At 32.5% G+C, this 27,157-nt stretch overlaps 1 protein-coding gene across 1 annotated transcript in view; it reads right to left on the reverse strand.

Moving 5' to 3' along the window:
• Mid1 (calcium-permeable channel component Mid1) overlaps nt 1-19,332 on the reverse strand; it is a 426,078-nt gene extending 406,746 nt beyond the window's left edge. Inside the window, exon 1 of the mRNA XM_072532776.1 lies at nt 18,325-19,332. Within this exon, the coding sequence (XP_072388877.1) occupies nt 18,325-18,909 (585 nt within the window). The 5' untranslated portion in view covers nt 18,910-19,332. The remainder of the gene's footprint in view (nt 1-18,324) is intronic.
• Between the last annotated feature and the right edge of the window lie 7,825 nt (nt 19,333-27,157).

A 27,157-nucleotide genomic window follows, 5' to 3' on the forward strand; every position in this document is an offset into this window, starting at 1 on the left:
TTTTCCCTCACAAAGAACAATATAAATACACTTTTGAGAACAGTAGAGGAAAAAGATGTATGATAGACTATATTCTGTCGAGTAGAGAGTTACAGCCCTCTCAAATCTTAGATGTAAGAGCACTAACATCAACAAAAATAGGAAGCGGAAATAGTTAGAAGTAGAGGAAGACCTCCTTCTCGTAGGACTGACGATCTCAAGAAAATAATAAGAAATTGGATGGAAAGTTCTCAAGATAGAGCACAATAGACAAAAATGAGGGAGGTCTACGTCCAGCAGCGGACCCAAAAGGATGGGTGATAACGATGATTATTATTTTTTATGTTTTCTTAAGATTTATAAAAGCTGTACTTTAAACATAATGTTTATGCCTGGACCTGCCTCTGGATCTGGATCTGACCATCTATTCATGGTATTCACCGACTTTGTCAAGTCAAATGCCCAGAGGGCATTTGGAACAAACCTATTCTCACTGCTAATAGGTATTACAAATTATTTTACCTCTTTTACCTTTTTTTAAATATTTAAAGTATTTGAAAGTTGAGATTTGAAATATGTAGAATGCAATCAATTACGTGAAGGATTTTTTAATCCCGTTGTTAATCCATCCAAAAAAGCTTGTTGGGCGATTTGACTGTAGTGTCGCCATATTTTAGATTTTTTATGCTTAGCGTTCAATCATGTCTCATTCAGATCATAAATTTTGCGCTTCACTTCTCTAGGAAGTCTTTATCTGTTAAAGATATTGTCTCCACACAATAATGTCGTCTCTTTCTAATCAATGGGTGTTTCTTTCCCTGCATTGATATTGAAAATTATTTTTTTTTTAATATTTTATAAAATGTGGTTTTCGTCAAATTTGGCAAATCAGGATCATTATTCACCTTATTTAAAACCTTATCTACGGTGAGTATTTCATTTCTCATTAAAAAATTTCATTAATCGCCGTAAATACACTTCGATCACAAACTCCATCTTTGCTCGCCACTTTTTTACAATATCTCCAAACACTAACCTGTGATTTTCTAATGTTTCATATTTAAATACATTTCAAATTATTTCTTTTACTTTAGCGCTAAGAGGACTTCTTGTAATTCGTTTTCGAGAAAGACTTCATGTATTTTCAACTAATTCATCAGCTGAATCAGTGGACGGCATTTTTGTTTTCATTAACAGTAATCACGTATACAGTTATATATACACAGTATACAGTCGTTATTCAGATAAAAATAAATACTTAAGTAGTTTTAAAACGCACATAAATAATTATCACTAGTTCAATATTAACAGCATAAACATATACTGTCCTTTAACCATTAAAACGGCAAATAAATTACTAACAAATTCATTCAAAATGCAACACTTTATTCAAAAAATAGAAAATCTGGTCCGAGCCTATATTAGTTGTCGACGATGTCGAGTAGCAATTTTTCCAGCAAAATAGAGATAGTTACTTCGTTTAGTTTTTGAATATTCTCGGACAATCGTTACTTGCATAGTTGTTTAAATTATTCATTAATTTAATTAATGTCATTCTTTTTTCACTAACTATGTATTCAGTAAATGGAGATGGGCAGGACATGTTGCAAGAATGAAAGACGACAGTTGGACAAAAAAATTGCTTGAGTGGAGACCACGGGCTGACAAGCGAAGCCGAGGAAGACCCCCAACGCGATGGACCGACGACCTCAAAAGAATCGTGACCAATTGGATAGCAGAGGCGCAGAACAGAAGCAGATGGAAAAGTCTAAAAGAGGCCTATGTTCAACAATGGACAACTCAGGGCTGATTGATGACGATGATGATGATGATGATGTATTCAGTAATTACAATAATGTATAGACTATGCAATAAAAACTAATAATCGAGAGAAAAAAATTAATAAAGTGATCTAAATATTATACTATTAATAGCGGAACGATAGTGTTGGTTCCAGTAGGTACCAAACATTAGTATTGAGACTAAATCAAGAATATACAAAGTTATATAGAAATACACAAACAAAACCAAAAGATTGTTTAAAACAACAAAAGTAAAGGTACTTCGTGGCACAGCTGTAAGGCAATTCTAGACAGGAAAACAAGTGAAAACATAAGGATTATATGTGAGCTAGACGATACCTATTAACGGTTGAGTGCTAAACAGAAAAAAAGAATGGAATAACCGTATTATCAGAATGGAAGAAAGAAGAATGATGAGAATCCCTCGAGATGAATCGTTAACGAGACGAAGAAGTAGAGGCCGATCCCGAAACAGATGCAGCGATAATTTGAACATTGAAGCAGCTGGATGAAGTTTTAACAAGAGATTCGACTTAATGAAAAAGGAAGAAGAAGAAGTAATAAGATTATTATAATATATGTAATGTGTTCATAAATATTTTATAATAACTTTTAAATTTTGGGCTCGTATTATAAGAGAAATTTTAGAGAGAGATGCATTAGAGGTATGAGGATTTAACTGTTTTTACAATATAATAGCAATTAATCTTCGAGTAATTATCACACCCAATTGTACTCCAAGGAAACATCCACATCCATCCTGTGATACCCTATTTAATTCGTAAATGCATAGCTGGCAACAGACATCATTGTGGTTTGGCGCGAATGGAATAAGACGTTTAATGGGAACAACTCTCGAGGAAATACATCATATTTCGATCAGTTGGAGCTTTTCAATGTAGAGTTTTCGTCAGTTCAAAAGGAATTTTGGGAGAAAGGAAAATATCGATTTTGAATTAGATAGGCGTAGGTGATTTGTAGAATTATAAGGTGGAAAATTACGCCGCGTTGGTGTTAATGGAAACGGATGGGAAAATGTTTGGAAAACAAAATCGATAATAATTTGTATTAGCAAAAAATTGTAAACATATTTGAAAATTGCTAAGTACATTTGAAATACTAAATTGGAGGAGCGTTTGACGTAGTGAAGATAAGTTTTTTAACACTAGAAGCACCAGAGCGGTCATTGTGACCGCTTTGTATTTTTGACCGTCTGTATTACGCATTCATAGTTATTTTAGAAACTTGAGAATCTAGGACTTTTTCGAGATCTTTTTGAGAATTTAAAGTTTTTTTCATGTACTTAGTGTAATTACTTTTTGAGATATGTTAATATCTACCTAAAAGCACCGGATGCGGTTATTTTGGCCGCTTTCTATTTTTGATCCTTTTGTATATAGGACTTTCCTAGATCTATTTGAGGATTACAATTTCCTTTTTATAGATACTTAGTGTATTTACTTTTTGAATATGTTGATATCTAGAATATCTAGATTTGAATATGTTGATATCAGATAATGAATCTGAAGTAGAGTTGTATGATGAAAGAAGCAGCTGGACCAACGGCTCATGCTAAGAGAAGCATTATTGGAGATTCTGCAGCAAGTACATGGCGGCTGTTGATTGATGAACGCATACTTCGTAACAGAAAATAATGTACTGTTACTAAAGGTCGAAGGCAACTCAAAGATGAAAATTGGCAAATTTCGATTGTAGAAATCAAAGAATTTATATCCTTACTATATGCTAGAGGAGCTCACACAGCACGAAATGTTAGCAGAAAAATGCTGTGGTCTGGTACGTAAGGTACAAATTTTTTTCCAGAGATGATGTTTAGAAGCAAATTTATAAGCTTAATCCGTTTTGATATAAGGAGTATCAGGTCTGAGCGATTATCAACAGATAAATTTACACTTGCGTCGGTAGTATCGCACCCACTTATAGAGAATTATTTATTATGCTGTACACCTGACCAAAATATATCTATCGACGAACAGCTTTTCCCACGAAGGTAAGATGCCGCTTTACCCAGTACGCGGTGAATAAACCCGATAAGTTTAGAATTAAATTCTGACTTGCAGCCGATGTCCAATCCAAATATTTATTTAACGGATCTCCTTACCTGGGGAAAAATTAGCAACTTTTATGGGAACATGTAGTTAGCCGTCTAATGGGACCATTTAGAAATAAAGGAAGAGATGTCACGACCGATAATTCTTTATGTCCGTAAAGTTGGCAAAATCTATAGTTAGATAATATTGAAATAGGCACAGATAAAAAGAAGAAACCTGAAACCATTACCGACTACAACCACACAAAATACGGAGTAGACTAAAATTAAAACACGGAGCTTTAAGCAGATGGCCGTTGCAAGTTTTTTTAATATTTTAGATATGGCAGGAATAAATGCTTTTATTATATACATAATTATAAGGAAGTTACTGGCAGTCAATTATCTATAGTATATATATATATTTAGGGATTCTACAGTATTCACTGCCTTCCCTCGCTCAACCGTTTCCATCTCTCTCTGTTGTTCCATTCTCCATCGTTTAGTCCTCTCTTACTCATGGCGTCGTCTACTTCGTTCCTCCAGGATTTTCGGGGTCGTCCTCTTTTCCTCCTTCCTATGGGGCTCCATTCGGTTATTCTTTTTATCCATCTGCTGTCGCTAGCTCTTCTTACATGTCCATACCACTTTAGTCTTTTTTGTTCTATATATGTTAGTATGTCTGTTTCTATTGATGTTCTTTGCTTTATTTCGTCATTACTTCTCCTATCCATTCTTGTTACTCTGCAGCATCTTCGCAGGCATTCCATCTCTGTTGCTATTATCTTACTGCTGTTTTTCTTGTTTATGATCCAATTTTCGGCCCCATATGTCATAATACTTCGCACTAATGTTTTATAAATCTGCGTTTATAAATTATCTATAGTCTTATGCATTAAGTTAAATGTGACTAAAAAAGAGGCAGTTCCGTAACTAACACGAAAATATTACAGCGTTGCATACATAACCGGTCTATTCCTAACCTAAGTTTGATTCGTTGATATTTGAAATGCGCGCTTTCTCTAGCCAAGTAGTTACGCGATCACGAACATTTGACGTAAAACTTCATTCATGTTTGGCCATCCTTTGGAAAAGGAACAAGTACTGATACTTAAATTGCTTAAATATTTTGAATTAGAAAAAGAAGCTGGATAAACTTTATTACCAATTTCTGCTGTTCGTGAAGTAAGTTTAAAATTACACTGAAAATAAAATTGTGTTATTTTTATCTACTGTTTATTTCAGCGTGTTGCTGAGGCGTTATGATTTTCTTTGCCAACAATAAGACGATTGGCAAATGAAGGTGTCCAAAAAGATTTTGTTTATTAAATCACAATGAGCCAATCAGTAGCCACGAGTCTTAAACCAAAAATATTTCTATTTCTTTGTGTTCTTGAAGTGTTACCATCTCCCAAGTAACTACATACTATATGACGACGGAATTATCATTATTCACATCAAATTTTCAGTAGAAATTTGAAGTTTCCAGGCATTGGCCCCGATCATGTGAAGAAAGTACGTAAATAAACCCACCATGACGTTTTACGTTTTAAACTAATTCGATATAATGATATACACTTATCATGCGCATCTACTCCATCCATTCCAGAATTGTAGGAAGGAAACAATTTTAGACACCGTTACTGGACATTTATGTACACAATTTTTTCTTACAATTTCTGTCGCCTTTATGTTTTTTTGTTTCAGATATACCATTAGTTAATATGTCGTGAAATAATTATCGAAAAAATTTTATTTCTAGATGGTTTGGGCAGGTATTTCAAAAGATCAATTACCTACTATTTTAGCTCCAAGTGGTGTTTCTTTAGTATCTTCAGTATCATTTGGTTTTTTTCCACAATAAATGTCAAAACCATAATAATATCTAGTGGAACCAGTTATCATCAAATTCTTATATCCAAATTTGACTGGCTTCCCTTTAATAAATTGTTTTGCTGGGTTATGGCCGAAATATTTCACCATGGATTCACCTATGGATATAATGTTCATGGAAATAACCCCACGGGCAGAATTTTTCTATAATTTTATCTGCTAGGGGTCTAGTTTTATATAGTTTTATAGACAGGATCTTTAGAATCGCCTAGTTTGGCGTTTTCCGCTACATAAACAATTCAGCTACTAAAATCTTTCGTACTTTGTCATCCATTTCACACTTGAGACGTTAATTACGTTCTTCACAATAGCTATATAATATCTGCACGGGATGTTCAGGGTATCTCTAAGGATATCCCAAGGCTACCTCTTCTTCAAAACTAGACATTATATCGTTATTCACATAAATAAACACAAAAAACAATGCACGTTTGTAACACAGATGCTTGACCCTACGCAAACGAGTAAATAGCCATGACGAGTCATGTGACTTCTATGCGCTCGTGGATTGGCCAGTAGATTTAAGACGTTTTGCAAATAAATGAAATTTTTAATTGGTAAATAAGTCGTTTTGGTATATAAAACGTTATTCTAGACCTAAATAAAGCCATAATGTTTTTAATAAAATAAAAACCTCAAAAAATCGAAATTTTGGATTTAAGACATTTTGGAAATAATGGAAATAAGCTCTTCAATTTTGTATCTACTTTTAATTTGTAAAATAAAGCAATCAAACTACATACACAACAATAATACTGATCCATATATTTGCAATAAACCTAAAAAAGTCTCGTTTCCACAAGAGACATATAAATATGTTATTTTAGTGTAGCATTGTGAAGTATTGCTTATGGATTAGGGAGTTAAGTTAGATTTATACAAATCCGTAGAGATTCGAGTTCATTATATAAAATTGGTGACACTGAAATACTGTTTTTATATCAATATTATGTATAAATCGAGCGCTATTCCTAAAATAAATGCAAAATTGCATTAAATTGTTTGTAGCAATGTAATGTCCGTATAATTCTATTTGCTTTCTGCATATTTAGTTACGTTACAATCGAGTTTGTAATGCCATTTAATTTTTAATTTAGTTGCAACGGCATATTGCAGGATTTATCAAATATATTTTGTTGTATAATAATATTATATCTGATTTTAATTTAATCAATTATGCCTAATAGGAAAACATTAAATACACAAATAAGTAAATCAGCTCATTTAATTGAATACAGCATAATTCGGTTATAATCATAAATTATTAAAGAGGTAACATTAAAATATTCTGACTCACAAACGTCAATGGCTGATAGTAAAGAGTACGTCAAATTTTTCTTGACTTGAGCGATTCTTGGTTTGGTGCCAAAAGACTATCAATCACCGACAATCGAAAGTCGTACAATGACATTTTTGTATTAGAATTATTATAGAATAAGTATGCGTTGATTAGCATAATTTGAAAAATATGTAGGTATGCCTATTTTTTTGTACCACCTTATAGTTTTGTGTTCGCAACTTTAATAATTTAACATCTGGTCACCTAAGTCAATACCACCTTTGTTTTTGTTATATTCAGCGACTAAACGGGGCTTTTATTTATCAATTCCTTTCCTAGATATTGTTGGAACCATTTCATGACCAAATTCAGAAGAGATCATTAAAATATCTCGCTGATCATTTCATTTATACACACATATCCCTTGATTATTGTAAGCACTCACCAGTTCATTTTGTTTTAATTTTCATGAGACAACTTCGTGTGAATTTTCCCCTCTTCCTATTCTCAACGTTCCTGTAAGATAAGTTTTAACCGAAAGTAGTTTTTTACACAATGAAACACTATTATAAAAATTAACCATATATAAGGAGTGACCAACATTTAGTTTCGAATCCATCAAATTTAGCACTACTTTTTCCGTATGATTACGTCCTCCAACTACGGGGTCACTAGCTCCACTATAAACTAATATGCGTTGAATCATCCCGGTATATTCTGCCAAAGTATATGGTTTGACATCATATTTGTGTCGTTTTCCCTTGAGAAATTGACGAAAACTAAGTCTTCCTCTCCATAAAATCATAGATTCGTCGAGCGCTAATTTTCTTTCTGGATAATAAAGATTCTCCATTTTATTATTAAAAAAATTTTATAAGCTCTTTAATTACTGACTGCAAAAGTAGCGAGTCGATTTCTTGATATAAAGTCAAAGTGTCATATCATGTACATCTTTATCTTCAGTTACTTAACTAGAAAATACTGCTGCTTCATTTGACGCAGAAGTATTTGTAAGAATATCATTTTTAACCCGGTATCTTTTTCTTTTGCTTTCTTTTAAAGATCAGATTTGATAAGCTTATGCCAGTTGAACTATGCAGAGTTCTTCTATAAATTGTAAGTATTTTTTGAGCTGTAATTCAATTTCATTATTATATCCTTTTTGTGCTTGTAGGTGGATGATATGGTGTACTGAATTTATGTCAGATAACTAGTGTAATAATATCTATGCATTATCTGAAACTAAATAATTTGGAATTCCAAATCTACAAAAAATTTTCCTTAGTAACTTTATGGCAGCTGTACTTGTGAAACCTTTATCAATGTATATTTCTGGTCACCTAGTATGGGCATCAACTAAAATAAAATAGTACGAGTTCATAAAATAACCTGCAAAATCTACATTAATCTATCAAACGGGGTACTAGGTGTCTTCCAAGGGTGTACTGCAGTTTTTTCTAGATTATTTCTAATTTTGTTAGAGCCTGTACAAGTTTTGCATACACCTTGTATGTCTTTAGGAATTTCTAGCCACTAGCAATATTCTCTTGCAAGAATCTCAATCTTGACTATGCCAAAATGAGCAGTATGTAATGCTGTATAATTTAATAATTTTTTACGTAGGTAGTTTCTTGGAATCGTGGAATCTATCCCTAGCATATATATTAGTTATACACTTTTTAGAGCATTATACACATTTTGCAGTGTGAGGTCTCTTGTAGTTTTAAAACTTAATTCTTTGTCTGTCCTTAAAGTTTTCGGAGAAAATAAATATGTATTTTCTAATTGTAAATTAAGTTTATTTTATTAACTAAATACATCAAATTAAGTCTACATATTTAAGTCTATTTTTATAAAAAAGAAAGAGGTCCGTAATCTTCGATAGCACGTAAATTTGGTCTTGCATGTGCAATAAGTCTTTGGTTTGTTTTTAAGTCGATGTCACGAAATTTTTGCAAAATTCTTCGCCTTAGCTGATCTTAATTTTGGGCTCCCAGACATTATTATACACCATTCGACTTAAAACAGCCCAAAACTCTTCTATAGGCCTCGCCTGAGATACATTTGGGGGGTTATCGCGCTTGGGAACAAAATTTATATTTTGAGCATTTAACCAATCTGTCGTTCTCCTCGCGTAGTGGCATGACGCTAGCTCGGGCCAAAATACGATTTTATCATTGGGTTAATGAGTATTTATAAATTGAACAAGCTTTGTAAGACACCTGTCAACGTAATTGTCAGCATTGAGAGTGTCACCGCCCAACAAACGGCTGTGAAACACCAGCTTCTGAGATGGCACACCATACCAAAATTGTGCATCTTGTACATTGCGTGTATAAAATCCGTCGTTGCCCTTCATTTCGGAATTGGATAAGTAAAATATTTTTCATCATCAATAATGAGAATATGCACGGCAATATCTAGGAATTTTTTCTAACTGGGCTGGTGTGCATTTAGGAGCTTTTTTCTTTTATACCATTTTAAATTATATCTAGAAATTGTTCTACTTACAGTCATTTGTAAAACATTATATATTCGGCCAACATTTCGCAAAAACTTTCCTAATTGGTTCTCCATACTCTGAATTAATCTGTTCCCGAGCAGGAGTTAAAACTCTTGGTCCTCCACTTCTGGGCAAATTAAGGCATAGTATACCATTTTCGCACTCTTTAATTGTCTGGTAAATCGTTGACACAGAAATATTTTTAGCACTAAAAATTCTTTCATACTTAATTCTGTAATTATAAGTTTAAAGAAACAGTGCTTATTATTGCATTCTAGTTGTATTTAGTATAGGAAAATTCTTAAATGGAGAGAATTTTTTTTTCTTAATTAGATTGTTTTGATAAAGACCAATTAGCCAGACAATTTTTTACCTATAATATTTTTATTTTTTAACTTAATTGAAAACTGATCCTTATTTACTATATGCATATTCATGCACCGTCAGAAGACAAGGACGACGAAATAAAAGATCTTTCATATGAACAGCTAAATGACGAATACAAGCGCCTACCTAAACGTGATGTAAAAATAATAATATGTGATTGTAATGCTAAAGTGGGAAAAGAACCTCTGTACACTACAGTAACTGGTAACTACAGTAAACACGAAGTGACAAACGATAATGGTCAAAGACTTATAGGTTTTTCCATGGAGAAAAACATGGTGGTGAGAAGCACACAACAAAAACGAAAAGAGATATACAGAAGGTACGTGGGTCTCCCCAGATGGAAGGACAGTGAATCAAATAGATCATGTTATGATTGAAAGTAAATATACGAATATCGTTCAGAAGGTAAGAAGTACGAGAGGAGCTGAAATCGACTCGGACCATTACCTCGTTAAAGTCACATGTGGGAGGAGACTGGAAGAAAAAGAGAAATCGAACAATAAAACGAAGAGAAAGTACAATATTGAAAAACTTAAGAAAGTAGAAATAAAAAATAAATATGAAGAAGAAATAAATAAAATTCTACAACAATGTGATCAAAATTTACAGACAGATCAAGCCTGGAAACAAATTAAATCTGCCGTATTAGAAGCTAGCGAGAAAATAGTTAAGTGCGACTCCAAGAGAAGTACAAACAAATATTGGTTTGATGAATAGTGTCAGGCGACAGCAAATGAAGAGAAGAGGATCAGACAACAAATATTAACAGATAATAGAGAGTGTAAGAAACAAGCATATAGAATAATTCGAGGAAGATTGAAAGTTTTGTGTAGAAGGATAAAAGATACCTCAATGAGTTGAAATTAAAAGAGATAGAAGAGAAGTTTAAAAACAAAGAGGTGAGGTCGTTCTATCAAGAAGTTAAAAAAATGAGAAAGGGTTATCAAAGCCACTGTAGTTATATGAAAGGTAAAGACGGAAATTTAATTAGCGATCCGGCAGAAGTAATGCTGGAATGGAAAAAACATTTTGAAGAATTATTAAATAGTGAGGTGGAGCATGAAGCAGTAGACAACTGGACGGTTGGAGAAGATGTGATAGTTGAAGGGCAGCCTATAGAGGAGGAGGTGGTGACAGCAATACAAGAAATCAAAAATAACAGAAGTCCTGGTAAAAATGACATATGCATAGAAATGATCAAGTTTGGTGGAGAACAACTACAAAGAAAAATATACTAGCTACTAGTGCAAGTACAGGAAAAGGAAATAATGCCGTCAAAGTGGTGTAAGGTTCACATGTGCCCTCTGCATAAAAAAGGAGACAAACTGAAGTGTGACAACTATAGAGGTATAGCCTTACTAGACACGGTATACAAAATCTTGGCAAGAATATTGAGAAATAAACTAAATTGCTATACGGAAACAATCCTACATGAGTATCAGGCTGGCTTTAGAAAGGATAGATCTACTGTAGACCAAATCTTATCATTAAAGAAGATACAAACGACTTGTTATGAAGGTAAAGTTCCCCTGCATGTTTTGTTTGTGGATTTTAGACAAACATATGATAGAGTTGATAGAGTCAAAATGTATCGAACAATGGAACATTTAGATATCATTTAGATTTAGATAATGGAATATTTAGATTTAGACCAAAGAAACTGATCCAGCTAGTTAAAATGACACTCAATAACTCTACGTGTGAAATTGCTTGGCAGAACTATTCGTTGCTTAGAACTATTTTGGAATACTGTTCAGTTATTTGGTCACCTTATTTTCAAAACAATATCGATACCATAGAAAGAGTGTCCAGCATGAATTTTTGAGATATTGTGCTTACCATGTCTACTACTATTGAAAATCATGATTATTCCCAACAACAAGTATCTTTAATCACCCTCACTAAAGATCCGTCGTGATATATGAAGAGCTATATTTATATAGAAGATCATATATAGATTTATTGATTGTCCATACCTATTAAGCCAGATTAACTTTAATGTTCTCCTCCCCATCAAGCTCTACGTTACCACAATGTTTTCAATATTCCTTTCCACAGAACAACTTATGGTATTCAAAGCTATTGGATAGGTACATGGGGCTATTAAATGTTCTAGAATTTGATATTTTCAATATAGCTTTAACTCAGTTAAAAAGATCTCTGGCTTTGTGATATGTATATTGTAATTGTTGAATTCTGTTCTTGTTACATTTTGTTTGTTTGTTTTTTAGTATCTAAGATTTTTAGTCTCATTTTTTAAACTTTTTTATATTGATTTTATATTATAAGTAATTTTAAGTTTTGAATCCTAACTATGATATTGTATATTATAATTTAAACTGTTAACGAGGGACTATCCCGTGTATTAAATAAATAAATAAAATAAATTGGAATCAAATAGCGAAAATAAAAGTTGAATTAACCGACTGCGGATATCCAGATTCGCCTTGGGATGCGCCAAGGGTGTATTTTATCACCATTGTTGTTTCATTTATACAGTGCAACTATCTCAGAATTAGCGTTGACCAAAGTCAATGAGGACCTAATAATACACGGTGAGCCACTTAATAAAATAAGATATGCTGACAATACTATCCTTTTGGCGGGAACACTAGAAGAATAAATAGATATACATTGCAATGATTATGGACTGAAAATAAATTTGAAGAAAACCAACTTCATGCTCTTTACAAAAGTACAAAATATCTAAGTTAAGCTAGTACAGAAATTGAGCAAATATCTTCGTACAAATATCTTGGGGCATGGTATAGGGCATAGCAGCTTTTAGCAGAATAAGAAAATTTTACTTTTGTATGGGCTTGAGGCCTAAACACTGACATAATTCAACATCAAAAACCTAGAAGCATTAAAAATGTGGTTTTACCGACGTATTCTGAAAAATTCATTGATGGATCGCAAAACAAACGCATAAGTTCTCGAACAACTCGCAAAGTTTTAAATTCCATACAAATTAAAAACTTGTAGTAGTAAGTAAAATCTCGTGACTACACAATCTCTTTGAATGGTTTGGATGTAGTTCAATTGAACTATTCAGGCGCGTAACCAACAAAATTATAATTGCCAGAATGATTTCCAATCTCCAATGGGAGCAGAACTTGAAGAAGAAGAAAAGATAGGAAAAATAAAAGATTTTTGTTAGGTCAACAGTTGTACATGAAAAACATGTTGAAGAAATATAATATGTGGAATTGTAACATTGATAATATGTGGAATATATGTAATGTGTAGTAATATGTGGAATTGTAACATGATACAACAGTTGTGCTAGGTGAAAAATTGTCAAAAAATTAGTCACCTAAAGATGATGACGAAATTAAAAAAATGTTACAAGTCCTTTATCAAAAAGTTACTGAAACTTCTGTTATTTACAGATTCACGACCAGACATATGTTTTGCAGTACATAATGTTAGCTGTTTTACACAAAATCCTGAAACGACATATTGCACTGCAACTAAACTTATCTTACGATATTTAAAGGGAACTTGTGAATATAAAATAGAGTTATACCGCCCAAATACTAGACATAGTGAGATTGTTGGCTATGCAGATGCCGATTAGACCGCAAATGTTAATGGCAGACGATTTGTAACAAAATAAATTTTTTAAAGAATGGAGCTGTCATTTCCTCGGCCACTAAAGGAGAAAGTTCAGTTGCTCTTTCAACCACAAAAGCGAATATGTGACAATGAGGATAAGTGGGCATTATGGCTTCGTAGGAAAATTGAGCAATTTGAGCAGTTCAACAAGTCAACAGTTTTGTTTGTTGACAATAAGGTGCACAAAATATTGCAAAGAACACATGCTACCAAGCAAGAATTAAACACATATAGATCTTAGATACAATTTCTTAAAGGAAAAAATTATTAAAAAATTGTTAAAGCTTAAACATGTGGCAACAGAATATCAAGTTACAGACTACCTAACGAAAGCTGTTAGAATAGAATAGAAATATGCTTTATTGTCACTGAAAATGGTACAATTTTATGGACAAAGCTTACAAAAAGTCAAAAAAATAGCAATAAGAAATAAAATTTACTAAAATTACATTAATAGTCAATATCACAAAATAAAAGATAGTAAAATTTACAATCCATTGCAAAATTTAACTAAATTGCAAATTGCATAATAAAACCTTACGAACTAGTTTACGAATAAGTTTAAATTGCTGCATACGTAAACTTACTATAATTTCTTAGTTATTCATTAAGAAACTCTTCCACTGAATAATATGGTCTTTTATATAAATAGGCTTTTGTCAATTTACGAAACTTAAGGAAATAAGTTGTAGATTTCAGTTACAAAGGGAGATGGTTGTATAATTTTTTTGCCGAATATAATATAGATTTCTTTACTAACTCAGTGGACGAGATCAGTAAATTCACATCAAAGGTTGAATTTCTGGTGGAGTAGTCATGATTAGGTCTTGCTGGAAAAACATGTAGGTGTTTACTAATCAAGCACACAGTTTCCAAAATATATAAAGAGGGAAGAGTTAAAATCCCGTGATTTTTTAAATAGTTTCTGCAATGTGTTATTCTACTGAGGCCAAAAAGATACCGTATTGCTTTTTTTGTAATTTAAAAATAACATCAGATTGGGCAGCTATACTAGAACTCTAAAAAGGAAGGCCATATCGAAGATGAGACTCGAACAAAGAAAACTATGCTATTTTGAAAGATGCTAAATTGATTTCCTTCGAAACAGATCTTATTGCTGAGGCTAGTTTCTTGCTTAACAAATCGATATGAAGGAACCATTTCAAGTTACTGTCTATACAAATACCAAGAAATTTTACAGAATCAACGATACTGATCTGTCTGTTATTAAGAAGTAATGGTTGAAGAGCTCCTTTATAGGATAATACATACTACTGTCTTATCCATCTTAAAAGAGAGTAAATTAGAGTCGGACCAGGTTTTTATTATAAGTAGATCAGAAGTTATAATTGCAATATTAGAGTTCCTCCAGGTAATACTGGTATCATCAACAAAAAGAAAAATTTTTTCATCGATTTTTAAGTCAGTGATGTCATTTATCAAGATCAGGAAAAGTAGAGGACCCAATACAGAGGTACTCCACATACAATGCTCTTGTGACTAGAGTCAGTATCATTTGTTCTAAATACATAGTTGTTTCCTATTCATCAAGTAAGATTGGAACCAATTCAAAGATATACCTCGAATTCCGTAGAAATTTAGTTTTTTTAACAAAATGTCGTGATTTAAAGAATCAAAAGCTTTGGCATAGTCATAAAAAACAGTGATAGTGTAAATATTATTGTTAAGTACTTGATAGACCTTATGTAGTACAGAAAACATAGCATCACTGGTACATTTATTAGATAGAACTATAATATATAGAAAATGAAACTTTGTGCTAAACATTATAGTTTGAATTAATTACTATTTAAATGGGAGTAAGCCGCAATTAAAGGTTAAAATACGTTTATTGACGTTTCAATTTCCACTTCGGAAATCTCGTTCTCAAAATACAAACATTAGTAAATTAAACAAATTTTGTTTTTTGTTACTTAATGAAAAAATTCTTCTAATAATTTAACTTTATCTGACTCATCTATATTGACAATTCAGAGATATATATTATACATTTTAAAGTAGACGACTTTAAAATAATATTGCCAATATTGTTGAGTTGCGTTCCTGGGACGACTTTACTTATAAGATAGTTCATTCGATTACATGAAATCAACTTTAACTTGAGAATAACAATGAACAAGAAAGGACAAGGAATTGCATTTATAAAATACCTTGTGAATGCTATCAGTTTTATTTAGGTGAAACATCAAGGCCATTAAATGTTAGAATAAGTGAACATCAATCCTATATTAAAAATAGAGAATTTGATAGATCTCAAATATGTAAACACGCATGGGATAATGAACATAGGGTTCAATGGAATGATTCAAATATAGTCCTAAAAGAAACGGATGGTAAAAAGAGAAAAATCAAAGAAGCGGCTCTAATTATGCTGAATGAGACCAATTGTGTCGCGAATTCCTCGGCAGAATGTAGTAGGATCTGGTTACCCATATTGAAAGAGGAAGTTATTAAAAGGAAAATACCAGTATTGGTAAGTCAGTAACATATAGAGAATGCATCATTTATGTTTTTTAACTAACAAACATATAAAATCGGAATTTGATGTTTATTGAAGGTAAACTAAATGCACGATCAAATACTTACCGGGGATGTCGGGATAGTATTATGAGGTTTTTTTCCTGGTTTTTTCCCTCATAATTTACTATGGAATCACTAACAGGAGAATTTTACTGTCATCATGGCATGTATTTGTCTTTTTAAAGACGAATTACATGTTATGATCTTTTCTGACGGATATTCTCAAGTTAAAGTTGATTTCATGTAATCGAATGAACTATCTTATAAGTAAAGTCGTCCCAGGAACGCAACTAAACAATATTGGCAATATCAGTTTAAAGTCATCTACTTTAAAATGTATAATGTATGTCTGAATTGTCAATATAAATGAGTCAGATAAAATTAAATTATTAGAAGAATTTTTTCAATAAGTAACAAAAAACAAAATTTGTTTAATTTACTAATGTTTGTATTTTGAGAACGATTTCCGAAGTGGAAATTGAAACGTCAATAAACGTATTTTAACCTTTAATTGCGGCTTATTCTCATTTAAATAGTAATTAATTTAAAATGCCACAAGGAAATAGCTTCAGAACAATATTATAGTTTGACTTATTTTAAATAGAAGAGATGTTAAGAATATTTTTAAAATGAGTGCGATTGGCCTGATCCTTTTGTGTCGGTGTTTGTATCTAATTTCACCTCACAAAAGTTGTCTGTTGCATTAATAACCTATATAAAGGCATATCCAATGTAGGTAATAGTTTTTCAATAAAATTATTTAAAGCCTTTGGTTAATTTCGTAAACCCAGTCCCTTTTTTAACATCACAAAATAGCGTTTTACTAGTATTCACGTAAATTTCAATGTATCGATTTATTCAAAACTTTACAAAAAGTGTTCAATTCTAAAATATTTATATTACCTTAAATTCATACAAGGTTTTTTAAAAGTGGATATAATCAATATTCTACTCGTTATCAATAAAGCAATGAATATAATATAAATAAAATAAATAGATTTTCAATACAACAAATGGTTATTTTATTTTCCATTCAAATTGGATGTCCTATATATATCCCAGATTTCAGTTTTTACGTTTTGTTACACGCGCATGCTCAAAACCTGAAAATGCGTTATGGCACAGATAAACTCTAAAAGATCAGCGCAGTAAAGCAAATAAAAAGGCTAGAATTGGGGAAACAGCACGAATATATTAAGATAAAACTACTAATTTAGTTTAAATATAATAAGATGTCTGTTGATTTATTGAATAATTAACAAATAATTCGCATTGAGTCATTTGAAAAATTCTCTCTTGTCCATAATATGTAATTATTAGAAGCACACTCTGTTTTCGAGAAATATTGTGTTTTCATCGAATAATATAAAAAAAAATTAAAAATAAATTCCAATTTTGAAGACAGAAACTTTTGTTTCATGAATTCCATAAGAGAACACCGTCTAAAGCAAATCTCCTTTCCTTGTTTGTACTGTGCAAAGGACATAAATGATTAGGTACCTATACAACTGTTGTCGAGTGTATTTAGATTGTTCTCATAACAATGTTGTGTGATTTGCTTGGAAACGGAAATTTGAGAGAGAATAATACTCTGTGGAATGGCAGATACGTTTGTTAAAGGATAATTTGGAAATTTGTTGGTATTATAATGAGTATTTAACGGAGGAGCAATATAGAATATACAACAAGCAAAAATTAAAAATGTGGCATAGTAAAGAGATACAAATATGAATATAGATAATATGTTAATGGGTTAGTTAGAATTTTACAGGACAAATTCTATTACTTATTTTAATTTACTGATTATTTTTCTTTATCCTTTAATCCAAATAACTAATAATTGTATTTACGGTATGTCATAAATACTGAGTTGTTACTGAAAATTGAACAAATACGTCCGTATTTATCTTTTTATATTTGATTATTAGATTTAATAAATATTGTTGATCTTTAGTTATTTGCTTCTAACTTTGAAGTTATCTCATTTTTTCCAAAAAAAAATACAAATCAGCTTATAGCTGATAGACAGCAGCAAATATCTTAGACTGTTTTATTCTATATAATAAAAACCTGCCAAAAAGAAAGAAGATACCTTATAAAAAAAGTGTTTTATCCTGAGTAAACTCCTTTCTTTCTTTAATAAATTACGTGCCTATATCCATCTAAAGTAATCTGAGAGCGGTTTAAAGTGAAACATTTTATTGTTGTTGAAAATTGGATTTTACAGTAATTAATAGCAAGATAAATTGTTTATTTATGAATTTTTTACCTTGCAGTCTTTGCAGTTGTGAACGATGGAATAATTCTGTGAACAATCATAGCGAGTGAGCAGGTCAGCGTGATTGCAGGATAGAATCCTGGCAAAGTTATCGAGCTCAATGAGTGTTGTAAGGAGTCGATGGCAGGTGTTGGAGTCCCCGTGGAAAGCGGCCTCGGGGAGCGCCTTGTCGACAGCGTGTTCACAGCAGTGGGGCATCCGGAGTCGGTGCAGCACGTCACGCCTGCGCTGGGGCGGCACGTCTCCTCCGCAGACTTCCTCTTTGTGCGAATCTTGCAAATAATGAAGGCACTGTTTAGATCTGTCTGAGGTCTGACAGGGCGGCGGACACACAGTCGTGTCGTCGACGGCTGAACTGCTGCAATAATTAGAATTAGAAGATGATGAGAGTGGCCACGTTGGAGGAGCGCCAACGCGAATAACGTCAACACCGTCAACGACAACGGAGGAGGCGTCGTCGTCGTGTTTGGAGAGCGGTGACGATGAGCTGGTGACGGAGGTAAAAGTGGCGGCGAACGCCAGGCCGGCCATCAGGAGCAGCGATGACAGGCGGCCCGATCGAGGGGCCCGGGGCATTCTGCGGGGCAGGGTGCGGTGGCGGCGGCGGCGTCAGCAGCTACGGGAACCGGGAGCATCGCTGCGGGCGGCCGGAGTGCCCCCCCTCGCGGCTCCGAGTGCCCCCGGGATCGACGACGGTGTGCCTCCGAGGCTCCCGGCTACAAGAAGGCTGCTCCAAACTCCAAGCGGGCCCCCCACAATCCTCGCTCATGCTGCATGCTTGCCGGCGGCATAGAAGAACGAGGTGGTGGAGGAGGTGCAGGAGGGCCTCCTAGACATCTCACATCACTCACTCTAAGACACTTGTCGCGTTACCGAAACTCTAACACTTGAAACTACGAATCTTTGGGCCGCCATCTTTACTCGAAGAGGTAAATGCGGTGTGATGATGGTCAGAGTCGTCGTCGTCCTCCCCGCCCGGGCCGAAGCTGTGGCACCGGCCGTTTCTCACTCGACACTGACAGCACCGACGGCGGCGCATTAGAGCGCCGGCGCCGGCGCGATCGATAGCTATCGCCCGCTGCCGCCTGCCCGCCTCTCATCCTCTTTTTACTTCAGTACCGCTACATACACATCAATGCTACATTACATAGTGGACCAAATTTTATAGTTTCTCTTGAATGACGGACTCAAAATTATATTTTTTTATATGTATCTATTATAATTTATTGGAACAACGTATCGACGCATTTAATTTTTGGTAGCCCTTTTTAGTCCTGTTGTCTCTTGAGAATTATAATTGTCATTTTTGTTTTATGAAATTATCATCCCGAAGTCCTTTACTCTCCTACAAGGATTTATATACGCGCTCGAGACTAGCATGCCACTTTTTAAAAAGAAAGTTGTACAGGGGGCGGAAGGAAATTACCAAAATTTATATACAATAATATAATACAATATATAAATATACAATATAGAAGTAATGGATTCGATCGATACTTGATAAAAATTCATTTTATATAACAATCAAACACTGTTTTTTTGTTTATTGACATTTTTTTTATTTACATAAAGTACCTCAAAAACTATGACTGTTGGTATAGGAACAATAATATTAAATATACAGTACTTTTCAGATAAAACTATCCACCTTAAATAACTTTTGAACTTCTAATTTTTAGGAAAACGCAAAAACACGCCAATTAATATTTGAAGGAAGAGACATTCTTCTTCTTCTTAAAGTGCCCTCTCCTCAATGGAGGTTGGCTACTACAATTTTAAAATCTTCTCTATCTTCAGTTGTTCTTATTAGCAGTTCAAAATTTAGCCCTGTCCATTGTCGGATGTTTCTGAGCCACGATAGTCTTTTCCTTCCTAGGCCTCTCTTTCCTTCGATTTTTCCTTTCACTATAAGTTGGGCATATTGGTACTTATTATTTCTCAGTATGTGGCCTAGGTATGATGTTTTTCTAACTTTTACTGTATTAAAAAGTTCTCTTTCCTTGCCTATTCTATGCAGCACTTCTTCGTTTGAGGTATGCGATGTCCATGAAATTTTGAGCATTCTCCGGTAGATCCACATTTCGAAGGCCTCCAATTTATTTACGGTTGATGTTTTTAGGGTCCACGTTTCAACTGCATATAGAAGAGTCGACCAAACGTAGCATTTTGATAAACGTAGTCGAATTTCGAGTTTTATTCGAGAATCACAAAGCAGTTTTTTTTATTTTTTCGAAAGATTTTCTGGCCTGTTCTATTCTCGATCTTATTTCTAGATCAGGATTTAGGCTGCTATCGATCCAACATCCCAGGTACTTAAATCTATTGACCTGTTCTAAAATGTGCCCATTTATTGTGCAAGGTTGAGGTACGTTTTGGTTTTTTCGGATTGACATCACTTTAGACATTATATCATATTTAAGATTGCTGGGAAAGGCACCCTCTCACCCTCCCGATTATCCCTTTACTTTTTTTTAAATTACTTTCCCTTTTGTTATTTTATATTTGGATTTTGCTCATTTCAAAAATGTATAATACATTCGGCTTGAAGTGATTACCTAGATCATGAGATAGAATTTTTCTTTTAACAAGATAGTATCCCTCTCACCTAATTGACTATAACCAAAAAGATTGTAGCACAATTCAAACTTTTTAAATATTTAACCGTACTATTTGTAGTATCTTTAAAACCAAGGAACAAAAGACTTTACTGTTTATTAAAGTTGTATCAAAGGTTTTCGATATTTGGACATTCATTTTAATCGGTTAATAATCAATGAGAATTTATTATAACTTGTAATAGAGTATTTTGATACGTGTGCAATTTTAAGATTTAGGGATAAGTTTTATTGTGGTTGATTCGAAGTCTTTTAATAGTCTTCTAATAATTTTTTTTTAGTTAGGAAATCCAGGGGGAGATGACCAATAAACGGTTGGAGTTCATGACGAGTTGTTCTGCTCTTTTGCCACAAGTTTTGCCGAGCATCCTTTACGGACTTTTTGAAAAAACGTTAGCTGGTTGAGTTGTAATGACTCCAGTACTATGGTTGGTAGCTACTTTGGCAAAATGATCTGCTGTTTCATTGCCAGTAATTCGAGTATAAGAAGCCAGCTATATGAGAGAGACTATTAGATCGTGAGCAGAAAGATTTAGGTATATGTCATGAATTTTTTGAACTAATGGGTGGTGAGTGAAAATTGTATTGATTGAGTGGATATATGAAAGGGAATCTGAACAAATTGCAATATGTCTGTTTTTATGAGACATACATTTAATATACAACAGAATACTATATAGTTCTCCTGAGTAAACGCTGCATGTTGAGGGTAACTGTAATGATCTTACAAGTTAATGTTTAGTGGTAACTGCACACTCAATACCTGTGGTATTTTAGAAGCATCGGTATAGAAAATTAAATCACATGATTTTTTTTGTATAATTTCTATAAATGTTTCTTTATAAGAATGTTAGAAGGTTTATGTTTGTTAAAGGTGATGAGTGAGGCACCTATTAAAAGAAGATTTTTAGCCCAGGAAAGAAATAAAGGAAGAGACAATGAACTAGTTAGAAGGAGGTCAATATTTTTAAGTAGTGGAGAAATTAAATGAGATATTGGTTTTATGATAAGGTGTTGGATATTGTTAGTGAAAGAAGACTTCATTGTGGTAATTAGGGAATAAATGGGCTTAAAGTCGTTTGCTGATGTTGATGCAGCATATGAAAGTAGAAGAGATTGTCCTCTTAAGGTGAGAGGAACTTCATTGAATTTACGGTACATGTTCTCGATAGGACTAGAGCGAAAGGCACCTAGGATGTCGGATCGAGTATAGGAAAAGAGGAAGCTACCGTAATCGCGCTCAGATCGAATGAGATCTCTGACTCTTAACAAAATAGTTTCATCCCGTTTCAAACCGAGAATTTTACATTGAATAACAACAGATAATGTACAATTGTTAAATAGAATTTGGAGCAAGGGAGTAGAGGTCCTCCTGAGAAATTTTCTAAATTTTGTTTTGCTCTGAGAGAGTGGTGAACCTATTTTAGTTCGGTATATCTATCTTATCAAATATGGTTGCTACGACATCTTCCTGATTGTTGATTGCTTTAAAAATGTCATGTTTTCAAGAAGTTTGCATGTAGTACAAGTGAGAGAAATCGGAAGAATAATATAAATTTTGCGATGATGCAGATAGATCATTATTATAATTTAATGTTATTTTCCGGGAGTTGGCTGTATACCATATCAGTTAAAAAACTTTAATATCGAAGTAAAAACTTTTGTTGTAATTAGTTTAATATTTAATTAAAAAATAAAGTAAAAATCCAAATAGATTATAACAATAATTAATAATGTTTTTTAGACTTATCAGTCCATCTTTAACGAACCTGAAAAGTAAGTAATCCCCTACTAAGTAACTTAGTCCAGAATAGACGGTTTTCTGCTTATAATTTTTTTTATATGCATGAATTTGCTTGAAATATTGACAGTAAGTAGAATATTATATTCTAACTAAATTTTGATTTAAAACTTTCAAAAGACATTTCATAAGGAGATAGAGATGTTTTGAAAAGTTTTCGGTTTGTGAATAGAAAACGGTTGAAACATATAATCTGTATGTTTTTTTTTTGGATTTTTACAATTGAAGACATGAGTTGATAAAGGTGCTATGTCCATTTTTTTCAAAAAATAACTTATTTGTATATTTGGTTACCTAAAGTCGTAATACAACCCCTGAATAACTCAAGATTCTTAAATTGTTATTAATAAGGATTATTTTAATTGATAAAGGTACTATGTCCTATGACTAAGTATCCTTTTTTATTAGATAAAGGTGCTATGTCCATATTTAAGGACATAGCACCTTTATCCACTAGATAGTGGGAAAGTTTTATTTACATGGTAGGTGCCATGTGATATTTTAAGGTTATGTTTGTTGTTTATCACATCTTTCAACGTGGGTTCGAGAAGTAAAAGAATGTTAGAATTAGTAAAAAACAAGAAAATATGTGGAGCCAGCCAAGCACTAGTGGACTTCAAAAGAAGGTCAACTCTAAAGCAGGTAAGCATATTAAAAAATTTTTTACTACCTTTATTAATTAATCATCTCTTTTTAATAACAATTTACCCCCTCTGCAATTCAATTTTTTATTTAAAGAAATATAGATATAATATACATTACTTGAGTTATTATTACATACATACCTACCTATGTACATAAATTAAATTTTTAGACTATATGGATAATTGTACTGATAAAAGTGTTACATCAGGCAGCGAATATTCCCCTTCCAGTGAAGAACATTTAGAAGAGGATTCTGATAACTCAAATATTTCTTATTTGACGAGTCTCATAAACAAATATCCGGATGTTGATAGAGTCAAACGTAAAATGTTTTCTGATAACCAAGAAATTAAAAAGGTAAAGCTAAAAAAAGTTAAGATTAAGAAATAAAAATAGAAATTAGAAATAAGTATAAATTTAATAAATAACTAAGATATTTTTAAGGTTCCGACAAACAGCAGGGAAACCCCGGATAGGATTGACGAAGTGCAGGAGGAAATACCTCGGGAAATACGTATACAAGACCATAACCAGCAATTGCATTTTACTGCCGATGAAATAAGTAGAAGAGAAATTGTTAAACCAGTTTTAAAAATAACTAAAAAAAGAGTCCGGAAACCTGATAATTGGAAACGAAATAAACCTGCAAGGTTAAGACAACAAGGTAAAGAATATATTTCTCCAAAGACTGGTAAAGTGATGGAAGAAAAAACAATTAAAAGAGATTTACTGTGTAAAGAAAAATGTAGACTAAACTGAACTGAGAAGTCTAGTATTGCAAGCAGAGAAGAAATTCTAAGAAAATTTTATAAGCTAGATACAAATTCCAAAAATATTTTAATTTTTAAAAGTATTACGATGCAGGAAGTTAATCGTCACCGCCCTCGTAAAAATATAAAAACGAAAGCTTACAGCTTTAAATATTTTATTACGTGTGATAAAGAAAATACACTAGTGTGTAAAGATGCTTTCTGCTCTTTATACCGAATTGGACGAAAAAAAGTCTTTAAAGCTCAAAATGACTTAAAATCTGGCCAGGTAATGCCCTCACCACATAAGCAAGGGCATCACAAAAATCCAAAAAAAATATCCGATGAAGTAATAAACTGCATTGAAAATCATATCAAGCAGTTTCCTTCACAAGAATCACATTATTCTAGGACTAAAAACCCACATAAAAAATACCTTTCCCCTTTACTAAATATTAACCGACTTCATCAACTGTATATAGAGGATTGTCAAACAAAAAAGCTCGAAACTAAATATTTCGTAAAGGCCTCTTTTTACAGACATATATTTGAAACAAGGTTTAACTTATCTTTTGGTGTACCAAAAAGTGATACTTGCAGTTTATGCGATGCTGGAGAGAACTCTTTAGAGCACTCGAATAATTTTCAACTTGCTTTTGCGCAGCAGAAAGTTGACCGCGAAGTAGTAAAAATTTCCAAAGAAAAATGTTACATAACAATGGATCTTCAACAAACGCTTTTGCCAAAGCTATCAACGTCAAAATCTTTTTACTTTAGACAAATGTGGCTATACAACTTTGGAGTCCACTGTTTAACCAGTTCTGGTCATAAGTCCTATTTTTTACATGGACTGAGGATATTGCCAATAGGGGAGGTAATGAAATAGCAAGTTGTTTGCTACGATTTTGTCTGCTTCTTAAAAAAGAAAATCCCCAAATTGATCATTTAATAATTTGGTCAGATCAATGTGGGGCACAAAACAAAAACTTCTCCATTATTAACCTTTTTTAATACCTAATATTAAATAAAATATTTAAGATCATTGACCATAAATTTCCCGAAGTCGGTCACAGTTACCTTGACTCTGACAGAGACTTTGGAAGAATAGAAAAGGTTCTTAGAAAACATCAGAATATTTATATACCAGACCAATATCGGGAAATTATTAGATCTGCGAGTACCAAACAAAGTGTATGCCTTAACATGGAACATCTTTTTTATTGCTTTGAAACTCTACCTGCAAAACTTCATTTAAACAAAAGACTCACTAATAGTCTTAACCAAAAAATAAATTTTCGAGATAACGTGAAGTGGCTAAGAGTAAGTTGTTTTGGAAAATACTTTTACAAAACTAGTTTAGATCCGTTTACCCCATTTATGAAAGTTGACTTACAAAAAAAAAGAGAACTGATAGTACAAAGTAACCAAGTTGTTTTACAAAAGTTACCTAAATGGGGTGGTTTGACTTCTGAAAAAATTTCAAATCTACAAGACAACTTACGTTTATTCCAGCAGAGTATAAATGGTATTATGATATTGTTTTAGAAGAATGTTTGAAAAACCCTAAGAAAAAACGTAATTCATGTTAAATTTAAATGTTTCTGTGTCTTTGTTTATAAATTTTTAATGTATCTTAATTTGCTTTTGTTAATCTGCAAATAAAATTTAATTTCCAAATTATTTAATAGTTTTTTTTATTATTTTTTTAAAATTTAAATACAACATAGGTGACATAACACCTTTCTCTACTCAAGTTTATACCAACATCTGCATAAAATGTTGGTTGATTAAGGTGTTATGTCCATTAAAATTAAAATTACTAAAAAAGTTTAAATTCTAGAAAAACAAAAAATATTATATAAAAAAGTACAAAACGATTCTAATCTAATAAGATATTGGTAATTTTTATAAAATTTATTTAAAAAAATATATAAGTGAAAACGCGTTTCTTTCAATTACTCAATATCTGAAAAAGTGGACATGGCACCTTTATCATCTCATGTCTTCAATTTGCATGTCATAATTTTGATATATTAGAAAATCCAATTCATTTTATGTAGCAAGTACATGATTTGTGTATTGATTAAGTGTATTGATATATTTTATATTTGATATTTTGTTGATCTTATTTGCTATACAATATATCGATGAAATTTACATTTGATAGTTATGTGTATTCTTATTATTCCTTTTATTTCAACATTAAGAGGGTTTAAAAAAAGCTTCATACAATGGGTTTTACCTCAATATACTATGATTGAAGTGCTTAAAATAATTACAGAGTTTATTTAAACAATTATCTCTACTATTCCTTTGAACCTTTCCTGTATTGGATAGTTTTCTTCGATTTAAACTTGGGCAGTCTCTAATTAGATGTTAGTCATTTGGCGGTGCTTAATTATAGCTTTACTACATTTCGTTAGAGGGCTCCAGAACCGAACTGTTTGCTTTCCATAAATTAGCGCGTTGAAAGAGATATTCACGATCAGCGATTGGAAATAATCCGATATTTTAAATTAAGGTAAAATCTTATAACTTATTAGTACGTTTAAAAGTAATGATAAGATATAAATGGGAATAAATTACTATTGTAAAATAAATGATTTATTTGACGTTACGATATTAATAACAAAAGATATCTTCAAGTTATTATAGGCGACGGCACAATTAAGTTAAATATTACATATTTTGGTAAAAAAGTATTACTCTTTAACATTAATAGATTAGATGCTTTAAAAAACAGGACAAAATTTATAAGAAATCGGTTTAAAAATATGTATACCGTAAACAAGGACTGTCATAAAAATTAAAAAAGAAAAACAAATAAAACAACATTAAAACTAGACTGAACCCAGTAATAAATAAGCAATATATTTGTTTTTGTGTGAAACGCCCAACATAGCACGCTCCATCGCCCTTTGACACACACGGATCTTTTGAACTGTTTTCCTTGTCATGGTCAACGTTTCCGCACCGTAAGTTAACACTGGCAAAACACACTGATTAAACGTTTT

Source organism: Diabrotica undecimpunctata, chromosome 5, assembly GCF_040954645.1.
Source record: "Diabrotica undecimpunctata isolate CICGRU chromosome 5, icDiaUnde3, whole genome shotgun sequence".
NCBI lineage: Eukaryota > Metazoa > Arthropoda > Insecta > Coleoptera > Chrysomelidae > Diabrotica > Diabrotica undecimpunctata.